The 22,120-nt window shown below is 41.2% G+C and overlaps 2 protein-coding genes across 2 annotated transcripts; one reads left to right on the top strand and one right to left on the bottom strand.

Annotated features, from left to right (window-relative positions):
- Positions 1–2,404: 2,404 nt before the first annotated feature.
- On the bottom strand, positions 2,405–14,301 carry LOC139155422 (olfactory receptor 5V1-like). The gene is given in 6 exon segments (XM_070730552.1): positions 2,405–2,493; positions 8,357–8,803; positions 8,806–8,880; positions 8,883–9,306; positions 12,285–12,370; positions 14,013–14,301. Coding segments are annotated over 6 exon segments (1,410 nt in total).
- Positions 14,302–19,664: 5,363 nt separating this feature from the next.
- LOC139155421 (olfactory receptor 11L1-like) lies at positions 19,665–20,615 on the top strand. Its single transcript, XM_070730550.1, has one exon. The coding sequence runs from the start codon at positions 19,677–19,679 to the stop codon at positions 20,613–20,615; it is 939 nt and encodes a 312-aa protein (XP_070586651.1). The 5' UTR covers positions 19,665–19,676.
- The last annotated feature ends 1,505 nt before the right edge of the window (positions 20,616–22,120 follow it).

The following is a 22,120-nucleotide window of genomic DNA, read 5'->3' as shown; positions in this document are numbered from 1 at the left end:
ACCCGGCAAGCGAAGTTAAGCAGCCCTGTAAGCTCCTGGAGTTGCTTGAGGGTCACCTTCTTCAGGCTGGCTACCTCCTCCAGTTTGAGCCTCATCTTCAACAGCTTGTCCTCCGGCAGTCTGCAAAACTGCGTGGAGGAGTCTAGCTCTATACCTAAGAAGGACATCCTAGAGGATGGCCCTTCCGTTTTCTCTGGCGCTAGGGGCACCCCTAAATAAGCACACAGCCCCTCAAATGCCGCCATTAGGGCTTGGCATTGAGGTGTGCCCGTCGGGCCCGCCACCAGGAAGTCATCTAAATAGTGTATGACCGACCTGGACCCAGTTCGACTCCTGAGCGCCCACTCGAGGAAAGTGCTAAAGCTCTCAAAGAGAGCCCATGAAATCGAACACCCCATGGGGAGAGTTTGATCCATGTAAAAACCTCCCTCAAAGCAGAAACCCAGGAGATCGAAATCGTCGGGGTGTATGGGCAGGAGCCTAAAAGCGGACTTAATGTCGCTCTTGCCCATTAGTGCCCCGACTCCGCAAGCCCAGACCATAGCTACTGCCGCATCGAACGAGGCGTAGCGGACTGAACACGACTCCCCCCGGGGGAAAGAAAGATGGAGAATTAACCGGTACTCACCTTGGGCTTTCTTGGGTACCACCCCAAGGGGGGATACCCTTAAATTCGGGATGGGAGGGGAGGGAAAGGGGCCCAGGACCCTCCCTTCATCTACCTCCTTCTTAATCTTTATCCTAACCAACTCCTCATTACCTTGAAGTGACCTCAAATTCTTTGCCATAAAGGCCCTACGGGGACCCTGATACGGAATTCTGAAGCCTTCACTAAAGCCCCACAGGATAGCAGCCGCCCTCTCGAGCGGGCGATATCCCCGCAAGAGTTCAGTCAAGCGCTCAAGCCTGACTGGACTGGGGCCCTTGAGTCGCAGGAACGGCGGGCTTGTTCTTGTCCCTGACGTTCCTGTTTCTCCCGGGACGCGGGCACATGTGCGTGGCGTGGGAACCTCCGCACTTCCCGCAGGCATGTCGGAACTTACAGGAGGAGCGAGTGCAAGAGCCCTTGGCGCCGTACTCAAAACAAAGCGGGGTGGTTCGAACACCCTGCCCCGCAACCGTGCGGGGCGCAGCCGGCTCCTCCTCCATTAAATGACCACTATCGGTCCTTTGACCTGAAACTATAGATCGGGCACTTCCCGATCCCAGGGCAGAGAAGGGTCAAACGCCACCCTCATCCGGAACGCCTCGTCGTAGGTCTGCCAGGCATCCCCTTTGACTTTGAAGTGCGCCATGGAAATGAGGTCAATGTACTTAAGGAGCGCCGTGGCCCTGCCCGGCTCCTTCTGTATGATAACGGTGGCACAGGTCAGGAAGGCGTAAAGCCAAGACCTGAAAGACCTAGGTACCTTGACCTTCTTGGCCCGATCGGTACGAGCCTCCTCATCCCTTTCCTTTTTGGGAACTTCCCTATTTAATAGGGTGTAGAGATCAATATATTCCCCCCTCCAAATCTTATCTCTAATTGAGGGGTGCAAATGATACCCTAAAGGAGTCGAGGGAAGGCCCACAGGTACCGCCCCCATGGCAGCCGCCATGGGGTCGGTCGAGGTGGCCACGCTGGAATTGGCCAACCCTGCAGAAGACACGGCCGCCGTAAGGCTGGCCAATCCAGGCAAAACCACAGAACCACCCACCCCCGAGGGGGCTACCTGGACCCCTGCCACCCCAGTCGTGCTAAGCAAAGACCCCGTGTTCACCACTGGTGCCCCGGCTGGAACCAAAGCCGGCGGTGCGGTCGCCCCCCAAACCTGGGAGCAGACCATGGGCGTGCTGGACCCCAAAGGAGGGCCCAAGCCGGCCGGTCCTGCCGGGGGGGTTAAGGTGGGTAACCCCTGAACAACCGGTGCGGGTGCGATGGAAAGAGACTCACCCCTGCCATCCAATGGGGCCCCGAGGGCCCCGGCCGCAGAACTGGAATCCCGTGCCACAGGGTCGCTCTGGTCCGGAGCTTCTTGCGCATGCCCAGCGACAGGAGGGGCTCCCAATGCCGCTGAGGGCCCGGATCCACTGCGTGCCCCAAAGGCGGCTTCCCAGCGGGCGTCCATGCGGTCCAGGCGATCTAAGAGAGCAGAGAAGGCTTGAGCAGATACCACGGGTTCCTGGCCTCGAGGGGCCTGGGCGGCAGGAGGGGGTGGCACCTGGGGGGTAGGAACTACAACCCCTGCCTCCCTAGCCCGTAAAGATGGGACCCTGGCCCTCCGAGAGCGAGGGCCCTGCGGAGCCTGCAGATGATGTTTTTACTTCCGGGTTGCAAAATCGCCATATAGCCATTTCGCAAAGATCAGGATCGCAATACCCGGGGGATCACTGTACTCATATCCAATGACCTAAGAGATTGAGCTCACTGTAAGAACACTGCCCAAAAAAGCACTAAGAGTTGTCTAGTCTTGTTTAGATTCTTCTCTGGCAATATTACTCTGCTAACCAGAGCTTAAAAAACATTTGCTAGACCAATTGTGGAATACAGCTCACCTGCCTGGAATCCGCATTGCATATCAGACAATTGAGAGAGTCCAGAAATATTTCACAAAAAGTGATCTTCACTTCTTCTCTCACAACAAAATACCTTATTCCACCAGATTTGAAATACTTGGATTAGACAATTTACAATTACATCCCCTCTGATTGTATCTGTTCATAAAATCATATACCAAAATGTCCTTCCTGTTAATGACTACCTCACCTTCAACGGCAGCAATACATGAGCATGTAATAGATTCAAACTAAATGTAAACCCCTCCAAACTTGACTGCAGAAAATATGACTTCAGCAATAGAGTGATCAATCATACCTCTTAGAGTTTCATTCAGTGCTGACCTATCACCACCAGCGTTCCCCGTAAGTTGTACACGCACATGCCCCAATATACCCCCCGCGCACCCTTTCCCACGGGTGCGTGCTCCCCACCCCCCTGCCAGCCCACGGCGGGGGGTGCGAGGGCAGGGAGGTGCTGGCAATAGAAGAAAAGGGAGCCGCGGCCACCCCTGCCTCCCCACGGTGCCTCCGGCCACCTCATGCCCCTGGCCTCTCGGCGCTACCCCTGCCCACCCGATCCACCTCCTCTCCTCCTCCTCCGCCTCTTGCCTTGGGGCACAACTTCTCCCGCAGCAGTGGCCACGGCTTTTCCTCCTCGTTCTCATCTGCGCTCCCAGCCAGGGGGCTGCAAGAGAGGGTTTTCTCCACACACTTCAGGAATGCCCGCCCCACCCCTCTCGCAGCCCCCTCACTGGGAGCGCTTTCGTCCTGGACTTTCAGCAAGGGGGCTGCAGTAGAGGCAGGGAAGGCATTCCCAAAGCGCTCTCTCACAGCCCCCTCGCTGACAGAGAGAGAGAGTAAGTGAGAAAGTGAGAAAGAGACAGTGAGAAACAGAGAGAGAGAGAAAGGGGGAGAGGGAGATAGCAAGAGAGAGAACAAGAGAAAGAAAGAAAGAGAGATAGAAAGAAAGAAAGAGTGAGAGAGAAAGAAAGCGAGAGAGAGAGAGAGAGAAAGTGAGAAAAAGAGAGAGAGAGCAAGAGGGTGAGAGAGAAAGAGAGAGAAATGACTCTTGATTTAAAGCATATAGTAAAAAGCACCCAAATAATAACAGAGAAAAAAAACCCAGCTCTGTGTGTGTGTGTGTGTGTGTGTGTGTGTGTGTGTGTGTGAACTCTTGAACCATTTCCAATAGCTCACCTGTTATTGGAAATGGTTCAAGAGTTCACACACACACGCACACACACACACACCACACACACAAGGGGAGAGGAGACAGTGATGGATAAAGAGGAGAAGATAGTAATAATCGTAATAGGTTTTGGTTTGGTTTTATTTTGGTTTTGGTTTTATTTAATAAAAAAGAAGGGATATTTTTTCTTGTTTGTTTATATATATACATATGTATACTGTATATATATATGTATGTATATATACTTCTATGCCGCCCAGTCCCAAAGGGACTGCCGCTCAGACACTATACCTTTCTGCCCACACCGGAAAAAAATTAGAGGGAACATTGATCACCATTACCTAAATTTTAAAAAGTCTGATTTTTGAAGATTGTCAGGACAAGTCCGAGCAGTTTCCTGGTTTTTCTTAAGTGATTTCCATTTTCTCCTTTTAGACTAAAAGAAAATGACTCTCACAAGTCAATTAATTGGATTTGTGTCCAAGCCTAGACTACAAATCAGAATCTCCCCATTTCAATTCTGATGTCCACTACAGCAAACTTTGATAAAACCATTAACCATCTATTACTCTTGAATTCCTATTCAAGTGACAAAATAGATAATTGAATCTCCAATTTGTAATTAGATAGTTATCAAATATCAAGGATAGATAGGATGCTAAAGAAGAAGTATAGTTTTTGAATTTTTGATCAAGCAAGACTTGAATAATGGTAAAAATATTCCATAGTCATGAACAGATGTATGATTAAGCACTTTTCAAATTGAATTGTTTATATGGATCCCTTCCAAATGTGAAAAACATAGAAGAATGAATTCAGTCAACACAATCTATTTTTACAATTTTATATCTAAACTATATGATAGAATTACAATATAATAAATGATTAATATATGTTATAACATGCAAAGGATGCTAACAAAGATTGAGGATATACTATATTCTGTCAACGAATAACAAGTGGTTGAACCACATTTCTTCAAGAAATAAATGTTACAGATTTTCTTTTCTTTTTGTGAGCAAAAATTATATATGAATAAAGCATGACATTTCTATGTTAACAACTAGGTGTCCCAAGGTAGTTCTGTCCCGGTAAATCATACAACAACCCAATGATGTCCAGGTAAATCATACAACTCTGCTGTTTAACCACAAACACCAAATATAAGATTACTGATTTCTTTATGGCTGGATACATTATACAAAAGAAGATCCAAGTGAAACCTTTTTGTTCTCTACACATTCTGAACATCTCTCTTGGTACTATAATTCACTTTGCTGCTGGTTGCCCTCTTTTTCCTCCTCCTTCTGCATTCTCATCATTAAAAAGTTAGGTATTCATTCATTAGGGACCCAATTTATAGAACTTCTTTTTTAATGTATTTTGCCAAAATTCATAACTGATACATAATAGCAGTCAGGTCACTGATTTACTGTTCTTTCAGAAGAGTGATAACTACCTGAGATTAATGTTTATTTTTTATTAGGTATACATCAACCTTACCTTAAAAGTTAGATACCTAATACAGTAAGCTCTTAGTTAACATATCTATCTTATTTTGCCTGAGTTTAAAAAACTAAGCAGAGTCTGTTAGCAATTTGACAGAAGAATCATAAAATGGAAGCTTTCCAAATTCTAGAAAAAAGGAAATGGCAAGTTAATAATATTGTATGTGTAGGCCATTATCACGAGACAAGGTTCACTCATGGGAGTGAATATATTTTATCTTCTTGTAGTCCATTTTCTCTTCCACCTTGTTTTTTGATGGAAGAATTAGGTGTGAACTCTGCCTTAGCAGATTAAAACAAATTAAAATCTACCAGGCATAACTTTAAAACAAAGCAACAGCAACAACAACAATGGCCAGTCTATTTAAAGCATCTTTAATTTATCTATTTCTTTTTTAGCTAGTACCAGAGTATGTATGTATGTACGTATGTACGTATGTGTGTGTGTATCTATCTATCTATCTATCTATCTATCTATCTATCTATCTATCTATCTATCTATCTATCTATCTATTTATTTAGACTTTTATGCCACCCAAACCAGAAGAACCAAGGGGAGCTTACAATAATATATAAATACAATACAATAAAAAAGAAGTCAAATATAAAACCTAAAACAATAAAATCCTCATTAAAAAAACCACGATAGGACAATCACAACAACATGCATACATACCATTCATATATGGTCATGATGCTTGTTAGTTTATGGCCCCCAGGCTATAGACCTACTAGCAAAGCCAGGTCTTTGTGGCCTACGGAAGGCCAGTAGGGTGGGAGCAATATGGACATCGGGGGGGGGGAGTTGATTCCATAGAGCCGGGGTGGCAACAGAGAAGCCCCTCCCCCATGGTCCTGCCAACTTGCATTGCTTAGTCGACAGGACCTGAAGGAGGTCAACTATTTGTGCTCTCATTGGTCTCTGGGAGGTATGCGGCAAGAGGCAGTCCTGTAAATAGTCTGGCCCTGAGCCATGTAGGACATTATAGGTAATAACCAACACCTTGAATTGTGCCTGGAGACTAATAGGAAGCCAGTGCAGCTCACGGAGTGTAGGCGTTATATGAGTGTACGGAGCTACACATATGACAGCTCGCATGGCTGCATTCTGGACTATTTGCAATCTCCAAACACTCTTCAAGGGTATCTCCATGTAGAGCGCATTGCAATAATCAAGACGGGAGATGATGAGGGCCTGAGTGACTGTGCATAGAGTCTCCTGATTCACATAGGCTGCAACTGGTAAACCAGGCAAATCTGGGCTAAGGTTCCCCTGACCACAGCTAAGAGATGGAGATCAAGACTCAGCTGTGGATCCAGGGAGACACCCAAGTTGTGGACCCTGTCTGAGGGTGTCAATGTATATTTCCCCCCCCCCCCCCAGAGCATTGGATGGATGGATGAAACGATCTTTTGGAAGAAATGTCCACAGCCACTCGGTCTTTTCTGGGTTGAGCTGAATCTGTTGGCCCCCATTCAGACCCTTACAGCTTCCAGGTACTGACACATCACATCCATCGCTTCACTGAATTGGCATGGGGTGGAGATGTATAACTGGGTATCATCAGCATACTGATGATACCTCACCCAATGCTGTCTGATTATCTCACCCAGCAGCTTCATGTAAATGTTAAATAGCCAGGGGCAGAGGACAGACCCCTGCAGCACTCCACAAAGGAGAGGCCTGGGGTGGACCTCTGCCCCCCCACTAACACCAACTGTGAACGAACAGAGAGATAGGAGGAGAACCAACATAAGAAAGTGTCTCCTACTTCCAATCCCTTCAGCCATGGCAGAAGGATACCATGGTCAAAGGTATTGAAGGCCGCTGAGAGGTCAAGGAGCACCAGGATAGAGGAATGTCCCCTATCCAGGGCCCACCAGAGATCATCCATCAGCGTGACCAAAGCGATTTCCATGCTGTGATCAATCCTGAAACCCAACTGAAAGGAGTCCAGATAATTATCTTCATCCAAGAATCATTGGAGCTGGAGTGCCACCCCCTTCTCAACAACCTTACCCAAAAAGGGTAGGTTGGACACTGGCCTATAGTTCTTTAATTCGGCTGGATCCAGGGATGGTTTCTTGAGGAGGGGTCGTACAACTGCTTTCTTTAATGGCTGCAGAAATGACCCCCCCCCACTCAAGGAAGTGTTAATCAACATGTTGATCCAACCATGTGTCACCTCCCAACTGGCCAAAACCATCCAGGAGGGGCACAGGTCCAGTAGGCAGGTGGAGGAACTCACAGCTCCCAAGGCCTTGTCCATTCCCTCAGGGATTACCAGGTCAAACTCTACCCAAATAACAGGACTAAGACCTGGCCCTGTCACCTCAGTCTGAATTGCCCAATTGGAGTCCAGATCATTCTGAATCTGAGTGACTTTACCTGCAGGAAACTGAACAAATTCCTCATCTCTACCCTTCAAAGGTTCCACCATTTCCACCTTGTTCAGGAGGGAATGGGTCACCCTAAACAGGGTGGCTGGGTGAGAATCAGCAGACGCAATAAGGGCGGTAATGTACAAAGACTTTGCTGCCTCTATCGCCAGAAGTTAAGTGTTAATATAGGCTCTTACCCGTGTTCAGTCAGACTCAGAGTTACTGGCCCTCCATGCTTGCTTTAGGTGTCTCTTTTGGCATTTCATCCTCTGGAGTTCTTCAGTAAACCAAGGATCTCTACCTCGGAGAGGCCACAAAGCTGCAATATAATCCAGAGCCTCCAATGCAGCCTTATTCCATGCTGTTACCAGTGACTCAGCTGGACTACGGACAAACAAATTGTTAATTTTGCCAAGCTCCCTATGAAACCTGTCTGGGTCGGAACCTCCTAATCAGTTCTGCCTCCCTGCGATGTGGATTGGTCGGTCAAAGTCCACCCTGGACCATTTAATAATTTCATTAAAATACATAAGTAAAAATACATAAGAAATTCCATGCAATTTGAATCATATCATCATGATATAATGAGCTCATATTATAGGTATGAGCGCATCATGCCTTCGTAGCTTAAGCCCTTTCTAGTTTAAGATCATATTGCTAGAGGGAAAAAAGAGAGGCTCTTTTTCCCCCTCAATGCTTCTACCTGAATATTACAATATTTAAATCTTTCCCATTATACTTCTCCAAGCATTCTTTACATCTTTGTTACGCAAAGTATATATAACAGGGTTTAGTAATGGAGTCAAGATGCTGTACATTAGTGGGATTAATTTGGTATTAACAGAAGACTGGGAAGGAACAGGTCTCAAATAGGTGAAAATGCAACTGCCATAATAAAGTAGAACCACTGTAAGATGGGAGGAGCAGGTGGAAAAAGCTTTTTGTCTTCCTTCTGCAGAATGCATCTTCAGGACAGTAGAGATGATGGATGCATATGAGAGAAGGATGCAAAAAAGAGGTGTCCATGCTATGAGTATTCCAATAAATAGCAAGAGCTTTTGGTTGAGATAGATGTCTCCACATGACAACTTTAGCAGTGGAGGAATATCACAGTAGAATGCATCTAGCCTATTGTCTCCGCAAAAAGGTAACTGAAATGCAAAATAAGTATGTATTGCAGAGTTAAGAAACCTCCAATCCAGCAAGCTATAGCTAATTGGAAGCAGACCCATCTTTTCATAAATATTAAATAGTGCAAAGGTTGCAAATAGCAACATAGCGATCCAAAGCCATTACTGCTAGTAGAAGGCATTCAGTCCCTACAAAAGAGAAGAAAAAGTACAATTGGAGAATGCAGGCTGTGTAAGTAATGCTGCTTCTGTCTTTGACAATAAGATCCAGTATCTGTGGAATTGTGCTACTAGTGTAACAGATGTCAAGGAAAGACAGGTTCCCCAGAAAAAAATACATGGGGGTTCTGAGCTTCTGATCCAAAATTGCAATAGTGATAATGGAGGTATTCCACAGCATTGTGAATAAATAGATAGTCAGGAATATACTGAAGAGCAGATACTGTAGTTCCTGCTGGTTTTGAAAGCCAAGGATGATGAACTCTGAAGGAATAGTTTGGTTTGAATTTTCATGCCTCATCCCAAATAAGATACTCCATGTTGTGTGATTGTGAAATAGCTTAAAGGGAAAAAAATCAAAGTAAATTCGATGTAAATTGGGAACATTTGAAAGAAATCAAAAGGTAAAGAAATCCATCCTGTATAAGATCCAGGGTCTATGCCTTTCAGCACCTGGATTCTTTTCCAGCCATTAATGTTCAAAATATATTTATGTGGATTCAAACAAATGAAAACAAAAACATCTCTTAAAATTATGTAGTACAATAATTTGCATTTTTGGAATTTTGTTGTTATGGAATTCATGTCTACTGTTGTTTAAAGAGAGTGACGTATCATCTACAAGCTGAATTCTGACTCTATCAATTTGATTTCAAGATAAGCTTGAATTCTTTAACTTCTCAGTCATAGCCATGAAATTTCCTTGAAAGTAACAAAGAGGTAGTTTACCAGTGCTTTCCTTCCTTCCTTCCTTCCTTCCTTCCTTCCTTCCTTCCTTCCTTCCTTCCTTCCTCCCTCCCTCCCTCCCTCCCCCTCCCCCCTCTCTCCCTCTGTCTTTTTTATCCTAACTACTTACACACAAAAGCCTGGAACTATTTATCACATGGAAAGTTGATCACCTTTCAGTCTCTTTTTGAAACATTAACCTGGGCTTGATTTTGTGGAATTGACTTCAATGAGAACATGACTATGCAATTAATTTTATCAACCCAATATTAGTAGATAATTTACATTTCTTTTAAACCTGTTATTTCATACCTTAATTTTTCATAATTAAATAATGTTATACATATGGACTATATGTCAGGACAATGAATAATGAATCAAAATATCAGACATTAAAAAAGCATATAATTATTTTTTAGTGATGAATGGTGTTTGCACTTCCTTACGTATTTGCAATTTTTTAGTAATCTCATAGATTAATGCTAATCTAAAATTAACACTAAAATGATCAGAAACAACATATTAGTAGATATTAATCTTTTAACCACTTAATTGTAATACAAATTTGTTTTATAAATAATAAAATAATCATTATATAAAAAATGCATTGTTATTCAAAATACTTAGAACTTCAATATTTGGAAATATTCCCAAATTTGTAGTTGTAGCTGTAGATTTTACATAGTCTCCATTTTACAGAGTCCCTAAAGGCTGAATTAATACCTGTTAATAAGGCAACTAATAATCCAGAATTCTTGAGCGATCTCAATTCATTTCAATACCATTTCAGGGATAGCATATTTAAGAAATGGGAATCTTTTAAAATCTACTGTATAGCATAGTTGATGGCAATATACTTAATCTGATTTTTCAAAAGTCTATTTTCTATATATTTAAATGTAAACTAATAAGGGGTACAGTAACCTGAAACAGTGTGCTTAAACTTAGCCAAACTGAGAACATGAGAACAACAGTGTTTAAAACTCAACTTGGAATACGTAAAGATTCTTAAAATTTCACATGTACTTGCAATTGCTATTGTAATCTAAACTAGAGCAATAAATAACACTTCAGATGCAACTTTTTGCAATAAAAATGGACTGCTACAGGGACAAACATCCTTATTTTGAATAAAAATATTAAGAAAGGTTACATAATTTTGCTATTGCCAGAACATGCATAAGTAAAATGCCCAAACAACAAAAACCTCTTCATCATATATTTTACTATATTTTTGAAAAACACTTTTCTCAAAAACATGAATTTTAGTTTATTTCTAATTGAGTTTTAAACCCAATCTAATGTGTGAGAGCTAAATTTTATACATATAGCAAAGTACAAATTTTCCTTTAGGTTAATTTAATAATGAACAGTAATCATCAACCTGAATCAATACAATTTCCAAATCATTGATGCAGGCACAATTTTTAATATTATAATCATCTCAAGAGATATGTGAATCAATCAAAATCCCATTTCAATTTGATTTTAAAAGGTGGCAAAATGAATTGACTCACTTTAATTTGAAGTTCAAAAGTGTTATTCATTTAATGTTTGATTAATATTTGATATGATAAAGCATGCAGTCACAAACTGTAAAAGGGAAATATTAAAAAGGTTGTAGCTTCATTTTCCCTGTCCCAACTTTTGAAAGAAGAGGACAAAAATGCAGACATAACAGATCTTTTAGAGAGCATTTATCTGAAAGGAGTCAGATTAATAAATTTTTAAGCTATTAAATATTTGAACTCTGAATTATTCTCCTAAGCTACCTTTAAAGCAAATCAAGAAGAGATGAGGGAAGAATAGAATAGAAAGAAATTTCTGGAAAATACATTCTAGAAACTATAATGAATGGATGCTGAATGCACATTAATCTTAGATACATATTAATCTTAAGTAGAAAAAAAAGTTTAAAAAGTAGAATTTAAGTTTACTGAAATTGAGAATTTTACCATTCTCTGACTACTTCCATTTTCGGGGCAGGAGTCTTATTGGCATAGTTAATTTCTTCTTCAAAGCCGGACACATTAGGTGATGTTTGAGATTCTTGGTTTTTCTTTGTTTTATTTTTAATTTGCAAACTAAAAATATGCTTTAAGTTGTCCCATATATAGCAGTGGATACAAGGTAGGAGTACCAAATCATTTTGAACCTCTTTGAAGTGATTCAAAGGCATTTGATTTTATTTCATAGCTGCCCTAAATTTGAATCAGCCTTGAGGAATTACATTATATCTACAACAAACTCAAATTATATCGCATTACAAATCCATTTAAGTTTTAAACCATTCTTGGATTATTTACATTATATTAAAGGGAGTTTTATTATGTAAACTAAACTATTCCTTAAAATATAATCTTCCAATATGGGTTATAGAAATATTCTTATGTACCCCTAAAATGATATTTATTTATTTGTTTGTTTGTTTGTTTGTTTATTTATTTGTCCAATACACAATACATATGGAAGAGAATAGACATGAAGTAATATATATATAAAGATAATATGTAAAAATAGAGAAGATATATGAAAGGAAGAAAATATATATGATATATGAGATAAAGGAAAGACAATTGGACAATTTGTTACCTGAAAAACAATCATTGATGTTTCATTCTTTTCCTCTCTTCTGCCTTTAATTTTCAAACCTGATAAAAGATGGTTCCGAATTTCTACTAAAGAGGAAGTATGGCATTATTCCCAGATGTATTGAAAAGGTTTTTAGCTAATCAACAGCAACATAATAAATTGCATAGAAAGTTTCTATGTGTTTTAGAAAATTAAGACATGAATAATCTCACTTAACAACTGTATTTTTAGAATGCATTATTTGATTACATCTGTCTTTCATTTTTCTATCTGTTAGATCGGGTAACAGACTAGGAATCACTGTAGCTAATTAATTCTTTATTTAAAGGCTAGCTGGAGTGTGCTCTTAATGCCAGTGGGCTCCAAGGGAAGCTGTTTTTAAAGGGCTCGCTTGGATGCAGCCAGCTCTGGCAAACAATGTTCCGTCTAACTTTTTTTCGGTGTGGGCGGAAAAGTATAGTGTCTGAGCGGCAGTCCTTTGGGACTGGGCGGCATAGAAGTATAAATAAATAAATAAATAAATAAATAAATAAATAAATAAATAAATAAATAAATAAATAAATAAATAAATAAATAAATAAATAAATAAATAAATAAGAAAAAATTCCCTTCTTTTTTATTAAAAGAAATTAATAATAAAACAAAAACAAAATCTATTACTATTATTACTATCTTCTCCTCTTTTTCCATCCCTGTCTCCTCCCCCCTTGTGTGTGTGTGAACTCTTGAACCATTTCCAATAACAGGTGAGCTATTGGGAATGGTTCAAGAGTTCACAGACACACACACACACACACACACACACACAAACGGCTGGGTTTTTTTTTCTCTGTTATTATTTGGGTGCTTTTTACCATATGCTTTAAATCAAGAGTCATTTCTCTCTCTTTCTCTCTCCCCCTCTTGCTCTCTCTCTCTTTTTATCACTTTCTCTCTCCCTCTCTTTCTCTCTCTCTCTCTATTGCTTTCTTTCTCTCTCACTCTTTCTTTCTATCTCTCTTTCTCTCTTTCTTTCTTTTCTCTCTCTTGCTATCTCTCTCTCCCCCTTTCTCTCTCTCTCTCTTTCTCACTTACTTTCTCTCTCTCTCCCTCTCTCTCTCTCTCTCTGTGTCAGCGAGGGGGCTGTGAGAGCGCTTTCTCCGAGCGCTCCGGGAACGCCTGCCCTGCCTCTACTGCAGCCCCTGGCTGAAAGTCTGGGATGAAAGCGCTCCCAGCGAGGGGGCTGCGAGAGGGGAGGGGCAGGCATTCCTGAAGTGCATGGAGAAAACCCTCTCTCGCAGCCCCCTGGCTGGGAGCACAGAAGAGAAGGAAAAGAAGCCACAGCCACTGGCGCTGGAGAAGTCACACCCCAAGGCAGGAGGTGGCAGAGGAGGAGAGGGGGCAGATCAGGTGGGTGGGGGGCAGCGCCGAGAGGCCAGGGGCGCGAGGGGGCCGGAGGCACTGTGGGCAGGCAGCGGCGGCCACGGCTCCCTTTCCTTTAACTGCCAGTGCCTCCCCGCCCCCGCAACCCCCCTGTGGTCCGGCAGGGGGATGGGGAGTGCACGCCCGTGGAAAAGGGTGCGTGGGGGGGTATTTGGGGGTGCGCGTGTGCGCATGCGCACAGCTTATGGGGAATGCTGCTGGCAACCATTTGAATTTGCCAATTGTGGTTTGGCCAATCAGTGACTGGCATGCAAATGGATCATGTACTCAACACTCATCCCTCCTGATTTCCCAGTTGTCACTCACCTGTTGATCCACATGACATAGTTCTCAAGGAAGATTGGTCATCTGGTAGTCTACTGGACCTGCACAGTTCACTTCCTGTGCTGCTCTCAGTGCACAAGGTCGGTTCTGCTGTAGCTCCACTGGAGGCCCTTGGAAAGATCTGGAAATGGCCTTCATGCATTGTAGCTGCAGCACTGCTGGCAGCCTCGAGGGGTTTCAGATCATTATTGGAGTCACTGTGAAATTCCGGTAAGTTACTGGATTTATCTTCATTTGATGTTTGGATGTCTTGGGGTTGTGTATCTGCCATTCTATGCTGTCCTCAAGGTGGAGACCTTCTGACTTATTATTTATTTATTATTTATTAATCAGATTTCTATTTTGCCCTTCTGGGACACAGGGCAGCTTGCAACAAAGAATGCAATAGATGAAGAAATCTAGTATTTAAATATTTAAAAGTACTAAAAACTTGCTACTAAAAACATAGAAAATCCAATTTACATTAATTCTAAAAACCCCTACACATTTAAGAAACAGACATCCATATTCATCTTCACTATTCTTCATTCATGGGCCAGGAATATCAAAAGTTCTTTGTGCCCCCAAGCCTATTGGCAGAAATGTGTTTTCAGGGCTTTGGAAAAGACTGGGAGATTGGGGGCAGTGCGAATCTCCAGGGCAGTTGATTCAAGAAAGTCAGGACTGCCACAGAGAAGGCATTGCCTGGCTGACGGGACCTGGAGAAGGCCAACTCTGTGGGAACTAATTGGTTGCTTGGAAGTATAAAGTAGAAGATGATCCCATAGGTAATCTGGTCCCATGTCATGTAGGGCTTGATAGATCATAACCTACACTTTGAATTGTGTTTGGAGACCAATGGGCAAACAATGTAGCTCACTGAGTGCTTGAGAAACGTGGGCATATCTTGGCACACCCATGAATTCAATTTTCAATTTAATTCAATTTATTAAATTTGTATGCCACCCTTCTCCAAAAACTGAATGCTCGCACAGCTGCATTTTGTGCCACTTGCAGTTTACGAATGCTATTCAGAGGTAATCCCATGTAGAGAGTATTGCAGTAGTCGAACCTCAAGGTGATAAGGGTGTGAGTGCCTTAAGAAGAGACTCCCATTCCAAATAGCGTCACAACTTGTGTACCAGCTGCACCTGGGCAAATGTCCTTGCCACAGCTGAGAGATGGTATTCTAAGCTCAGCTGTGGATCAAGGAGAACATCCAAGTTGCAGACCCTATCTGAGGGGGGCAGAAACTCTACCTCAGGGTAATGGTTGGACAGGTAGAATTGTACTTGAGAGGCAGGACTCACAGCCACTCCATCTAGTCATGGTTGAGCTTGAGCCTATTGACACCCAGCCTCCAGATACTGGCACATCACTTCCACTGCTTTGCTGAGATGACACGGGGTGAAGATGTATAGCTGAGTGTCATCAGATCACCCAATGTCATTGGATGATCTTACCCAGCGGTTTCATGTAGATATTAAGCAGCAAGGGGGAGAAGACCAACCCCTGCCTCTCCACAATGGAGGCACCTAAGAGCCAACATCTGAACCCCTGCCAACACCAACTGTAATTGATCAGAGAGGTAGGATAAGAGCCACCACAAAACAATGCCTCCCATTCCCAGCCCCTCCAGCCAGCGCAGAAGGATACCCAGGTCGATGGTATTGAAAGCTGCTTATAGGTCAAGAAACACCAGGATACAGGAATGACCCATATCTTGCACCTATCAGAGGTCATCTGTCAGTGACCAAAGCAGTTTCTGTGCTGTAGCCAGGCCTGAAATTGGACCGCTGAGGGACCAGATAATTGGCTTCATTGGAGCACCACCATCTTCTTGACAACCTTCCCTAAAAAGGGACAATACTTATTCATAACAGCCAGATCCAGGAAAGGTTTCTTGAGGAGGGGGCACACAAGTGTCTCCATTAAGGGAGCTGGAAAGGTTACCTCCCTCAATAAAGTGTTGACAACCTCCTGGACCCAGCTCCATGTCACCTCCTTCCTGGCTGAAACCAGCTAGGAGGGACATGGATCCAATAAACAGGTGGTGCAGTTAACAGCTCCCATGGCCTTGTCCACTTCATCAGGTGTCACCAGGTCAAACTCCTCCCACAGAACAGGACTAACATGTGCCTCTGTCATCTCAACTGACTCGTTGTCAGCCAACACTGCATTCCAATTGGAGTCAAGGTTCGTCCAGATCTGAGCAATTTTATCTGCAAAAAAATCATTAAATTCCTCAGAACTGCCCTGTAAGGGTTCACCCCCCATCCCCCGGCTGAGGAAGGAGCAAGTCACCCTATACAAGGTGGCTGTGTGGGATTCCACTGATGCAATCAAGACAGTATAATATGTGCATCTTGCCACCTTGAGTGCCACTTGATCAGTCTTAATATAAGCTCTTATTGGTGTTCGGTCAGATCCAGATTTGCTTTTCCTCCAACACTTCTCTAGACATCTCTTGTTGGGTTTCATGCCCTGAAGTTCCTCGGTGAACCAAGGAGCTCTCCTAAGTCTACTGTCATGGAGAGGTCACAAAGGTACAATCTGGTCAAGAGCACCCTTTGTAGCTGTACTCCAGGCCGTTACTAGGGACTCCACCAATTGTATACAAACAAATCCAATAATACCCCAAGCACCTTCTGAAAGCCCTCCAGGTCCATCAAGCACCTGGGGTAGAACCACCTAATCAGTTCCAGTTTCCTGTCGGGAAGGAATGGAGCCTTAAAATCGAGCCGTAGCAGAAAATGATCCAACCATGACAAAGGCAAGGTGAGAGGAATACCATGTCAGGAGTGTCCCCCCTCATGAGTCAGACCCTGAATTACTTGAGTCAGGTCCATGGTTTTCATGCAAGCCATGAACTCCTGTCCCAACCCAGAGGATTCGCTGACTGACATCCCCGAAGATGATGAGTCTGGGGAACTCCACCACCAACCCAGCTACCTCCTGGGCTGTTGACATGCAGCTGGAAGGCAGGTACATGAGCAACAAACCCACCTGAACCTGTACGTCCAACTTCACAAATGTTAGATCTCTCTCTATATCTATCTATCTGTCTGTCTGTCTGTCTGTCTGTCTGTCTGTCTGTCTGTCTGTCTGTCTGTCTGTCTGTCTGTTTGTTAGATCACGTAACAAAGGGACTAGGAGTCACTATAGCTAGTTAATGCTGTATTTTAAAGGCTAGCTGGAGTGTGCTCATAATGTCAGCCGGTTCCAAGGAAAGCCACTTTTAAAGGGCTTGCTTGGAGGTGGCTGGCTCTGACAACCATTTGAATTTTCCAGTTACGATTTGGCCAATCAGCAAATTTGGATCATGTACTCACGTATACAACTCCCCCCCATCTCTCATAATGTTAAGTTTCTGCCCATAAGTTTCTGCCCATGTTCTTAATTTGTGAAATGGAAAACTATAATTAAATTGAAAGGATTGATTTAGGCCTTCCCAAGTCATCAGAGTCTCTGTCAAAGATCTCTCTGTGCGTAAGGGCATGTATGTATGTATGTATGTATGTATGTATGTATGTATGTACTTCAGGATATATAGAGACATACCAATTGTACTTAATTTTCTTTCAGTAAATGATGATGAAATTGCTTTGAGCCTAATATTCTGTATTCCCCAAAGAGTAATAATAGCTCTACTTTCTGCTATCTCTAATGTCAATATTATTCAATAAATAGCTTTTCCTTTCTTGCATGTTTTGGGATAACAGATTTTCTTTATTAAAACCCAAAAGATAAGTGTTTTTATGGGCTTTTAAATAATTTTCTCCCTGAGGTGATATCCTAGACTTGATAATCATGGTCTCTGTATTTCTTTAATAAGAAACATAGGATCCTGAGGAAGGCCACCCCATTTTTCTTTATAGCTCAGGGTGCTTAAATGAAAGGTACTGATTCAAATAAGTGGGAATTTCTTGTTGCCCTTTGAAAAGTAAGGAAATTTATCATTATCAGATTTATCATAGGTTTATTGAATTTGATGTTGACTGGGTGTGAATATCAGTGTGAGTGTATTGTTTCAATGGGTTTTAAGATTATTAATTGGGTTTCTAAATTATTAATATTGGACTTGCATTTGAATTTGTCTTGTATTTTGTACTTTTTTATGTTGTAAGCCCCCTGAGTCCTCGGAGAGGGACAGCATATAAATCCAATCCAATGAATGAATGAATGAATGAATGAATGAATGAATGAATGAATGAATAATATTGTTTTATCTGGCCTTTTATATGAGCAATTTATCAGTTCTTAAATAGTACATGAATCTATAGAATAAATGTTCAGTTTAATTTGTTGCTGATTAGCTGTTGCTACTTATTTTTCTTTGGATATTTATATGGTTTAATCTGGTCGCAGCACACGATGAAGGGAAGTTTATTCTAAGATTTCTCAGGTGTAATCATAATACATTCATATAAAACTGATGAAAGATTTTTTTAAAATTCTGTATTGAGGTCCATGAAAAAAACCCCACATCATCGATGGAAATGGAGAAAGTAAAACAACCAAAATAACTATTTCAATTGCAAATTATCAGAAATATAATTTCATACAATGTATTAAGCATAATATACAAATTACTCATAAATACGTCTGTGAATAACTAATATAATTTCTAATTCTTCTTTTCTATTTAAACATAAAGTTTATATTTATTTGTATTGAATATGAATCTGTTTTTTATCAGTGCTTAGATTTGTCTACTTTTGATTTTGATTTAATCAAATTATTATCCTACTTGTAGATTGAATAAATATTGATGTTCTCATCCATGTTGTCAGGACATAGAATTCCATAGTACATCGTAATATGTAATATGTCATGTAATATGTAATATTCGATAATATATCTCAGAACAGGCAATAGTTGTTAAATTAGATCACTTCAAGAAAGGTTTAATTATGAATTCATGAATTATTATGTACAGTATGAGAACTAAATGGACCATCCTAATTTAAAGATGCACCATAATTGAACATCAGAAAAAGAAAAACCTAGAGAACAATTAGAGTTCAGCTGATAATTTCACTTAAAAATAAGCACACTACCAAAGAACTTATGATATTTGCTCTGGTACAAGTATATGTAAAATAATTTCATGATTTTTATTTCTAAAACCTATAATTTTATTTACAGTTGCTATCATTATTTATTTCTCTCTGTCTCTCTCTTTCAGCATGTTCACACTAGATTTCCTCACTAGACTTTTGAAAACAGCTTGGAATGTTTTGATTTGAGCACTGTTTGCTCTTTTTGATCACAATTAAGGTCCAGCTGTAACAGCGAAGTTGTGGTTTGATTTGTGATGCTATTGCTCCATCCTCCTACTTAAACAAGCAATTCTTTCTTGTTCCAGAGTTTCAGACATTTTAAAGGAAACTCAATTTCTCTGTAGTCTAGATAAAAAGTAAGGGTGAAATTGCCAAGAACATTGTGGATTTTTCCATCATCTCCCCTGGAGACTATCCATGAATAATTGCTCCATGTTTTTAGTATGTCAGGTCACGATAAGTATGGATCATCATCACTATGCTTCTTAAAATTTTAGAAATAAAGAATGGTAACATGGAGATGTTAAGGACTCCTCACACCTCATAGAAGCAATATATTACAATTGAGTTACATTTGTAGGAGAACTTAAGAACATTGAAGCAGATGGAGAACCACAGTACCATATCTGAATTCCAGCTTCTAGGGTTCCAGATCTTTCCAAAGTGGGAGATAATCCTTTTTGCTCTATTCTTACTTATTTATATATTAACTGTCACAGGAAATGTGATTATCATTGCAGTGATCAAGTTGGAGTCATTTCTTCATTCTCCTATGTATGCTTTTCTCCAAAATCTTTCTTTCCTAGAGATTTGGTATACCAGCACAATTGTGCCTAAAATGCTTCGCAGTCTTCTCTGGGAGACCAATACCATCTCTTATAAAGGATGCATAATCCAGCTCTACTTTTTTGTCTTTCTGGGGGCAACAGAATGCTTTCTTTTATCTGTGATGGCATATGACAGATTCCTGGCCATATGTGACCCATTGCATTACACAGTAACCATGAACAATCAGTTTTGTACTCAGCTAGCAATTGGGGCTTGGGTGATTGGTCTCATCACTGGACTGTTGCCATCTTTGCTGATTTCCAAATTATCTTTCTGCAGATCCAACCAAATCAATCATTTCTTTTGTGATATCCCACCTTTGCTGAAACTCTCTTGTTCTGATACTTCAGTCACTGAGATTACTATATTTGTGCTCTCTTTGTTGGTCCTTTTGACATGTTTCTTGCTTACCTTGGTGTCTTATGCCTTCATCGTCATTACTATTTTAAAAATTCCCTCTGATTCTGGAAGAAAAAAGGCTTATTCCACCTGTGGTTCCCACTTAGCTGTGGTGATAATATATTTTGGCACAATGATCTCGATGTACGTTCGCCCCAATATTAACTTTTCCTCAGAGTTGAATAAGGTGATTTCTGTTTTCTACACAGTCATAACACCCCTTCTGAACCCTGTAATTTACAGTCTGAAAAACAATGATTTCAGAGGAGCCATTCAGAAATTAATTCAGAAGAGGTGTACCCAACATAGCTTGTAAAGCAATGAAATGTGGTGGTAGATTTTAATTTACTGTTATTTCGACATTGCACTTGTTTCTAAAACATCAGTGAAATATCATAAGCTTACTAAATGTATGATTTCTAACATAGTGGCATATATAGTTCCTATGCAGCATGTCTTGTCTTTTTCTCATGTAGATAATGGAAAATTTTCTTTGATGTAATGTGGATATGTAGTCCTCACTTATAACAGTTCATTTAGTGACTGAAGTTAAAATGACACTAGAAAGTGACATATGGCCCTTTTCACACATGCCCATTGCAAAGTCATGTGATCAAAATTCAGAGTCTTGGCAACTGATCCACATTTAAGATGTTTGCAATATCCAAGTATCATGTTATCACCCTTTGTTACTTCCTTACAAGCAAAGTAACAGATCATGCCAGACTAATCTTATTGCATTCTTTGACAAAGTGACAAAATTAGTGGACCAGAGGAATGCTGTCGTCATGATTTACTTGGACTTCAGTAATGCTTTTGACAAAGTAGACCATAACCTACTACTAAATAAAGTAAAAAGATGTGGGATGGACAGCAACGCCACTAGATGGATTTAAAACTGGTTAACCAACCACACTCAATGTGTAGTGCTTAATGGAACTACAGTTACATGGAGGGATGTATGCAGTGGAGTATCCCAAGGCTCTGTTCTAGCCCAGTACTCTTCAACATCTTCATCACTGACTTGGATGGGGAGATAGATGGGGAACTCATCAAATTTGCAGATGACACCAAAGTGGCAGGAATAGCCAACACTTGATTTGATTTGATTTATCGGATTTGTATGCCGCCCCTCTCCGGAGACTCGGGCGGCTAACAACAATAATAGAACAATATACACAATAATCCAATAGTAAAAACAATTAAAAACCCATTAAAGTAAAAACCAAACATACATTCAGACATACCAAGCATAAAATTGTAAAGGCCTAGGGGGAAAGAGTATCTCAGTTCCCCCATGCCTGACGGCAGAGGTGGGTTTTAAGTAACTTAAGTGTCTATCCTCTGGAGTGTTTAAGTAACACTCCAGAGGATAGGCACAAAAAACAGAAGGATCTTGACAAACTTGAACAATGGGTGCTATCAAACAAAATGAAATTCAATGGTGAAAAAAGTAAGGTTCTACATTTAGACAAGAAAAACAAAATGCACAGGTATCATATATGTGGTACATTGCTCAACAGTAGTAATTGTGAGCGGGATCTTGGAGTCCTAGTAGACAACCTGTTAAAAATGAGCCAGCAGTGTGCAGCAGCTGCCAAAAAAGCCAACACAGTTCTAGGCTACATTAACAGAGGGATAGAATCAGTGATGGGCTACAAAAATGTTTACTACCACACTGTGTGCGTGGCTTATGCATTTTGTTTCAACATCTTTCAATGCAAATTGAGTGCTCTGGAGTGGAGCTCCATTTTTGGTACCCACTGCATCCCCCCCCCCCCAGTCAGGGTAGTAGCCCATCCCTGGATAGAATCAAAATCT

The sequence above is a fragment of the Erythrolamprus reginae genome, unplaced genomic scaffold, assembly GCF_031021105.1.
Source record: "Erythrolamprus reginae isolate rEryReg1 unplaced genomic scaffold, rEryReg1.hap1 H_18, whole genome shotgun sequence".
NCBI lineage: Eukaryota > Metazoa > Chordata > Lepidosauria > Squamata > Dipsadidae > Erythrolamprus > Erythrolamprus reginae.
The sequence above is the reverse complement of the archived record's forward strand: the minus strand, read 5'-3'. Positions and strand labels throughout refer to the sequence as shown.

Bases quoted from the DNA above. Each gene is read 5' to 3' on its own strand.
- LOC139155421 (XM_070730550.1), top strand. From the start codon at position 19,677: ATGGAGAACCACAGTACCATATCTGAATTCCAGCTTCTAGGGTTCCAG.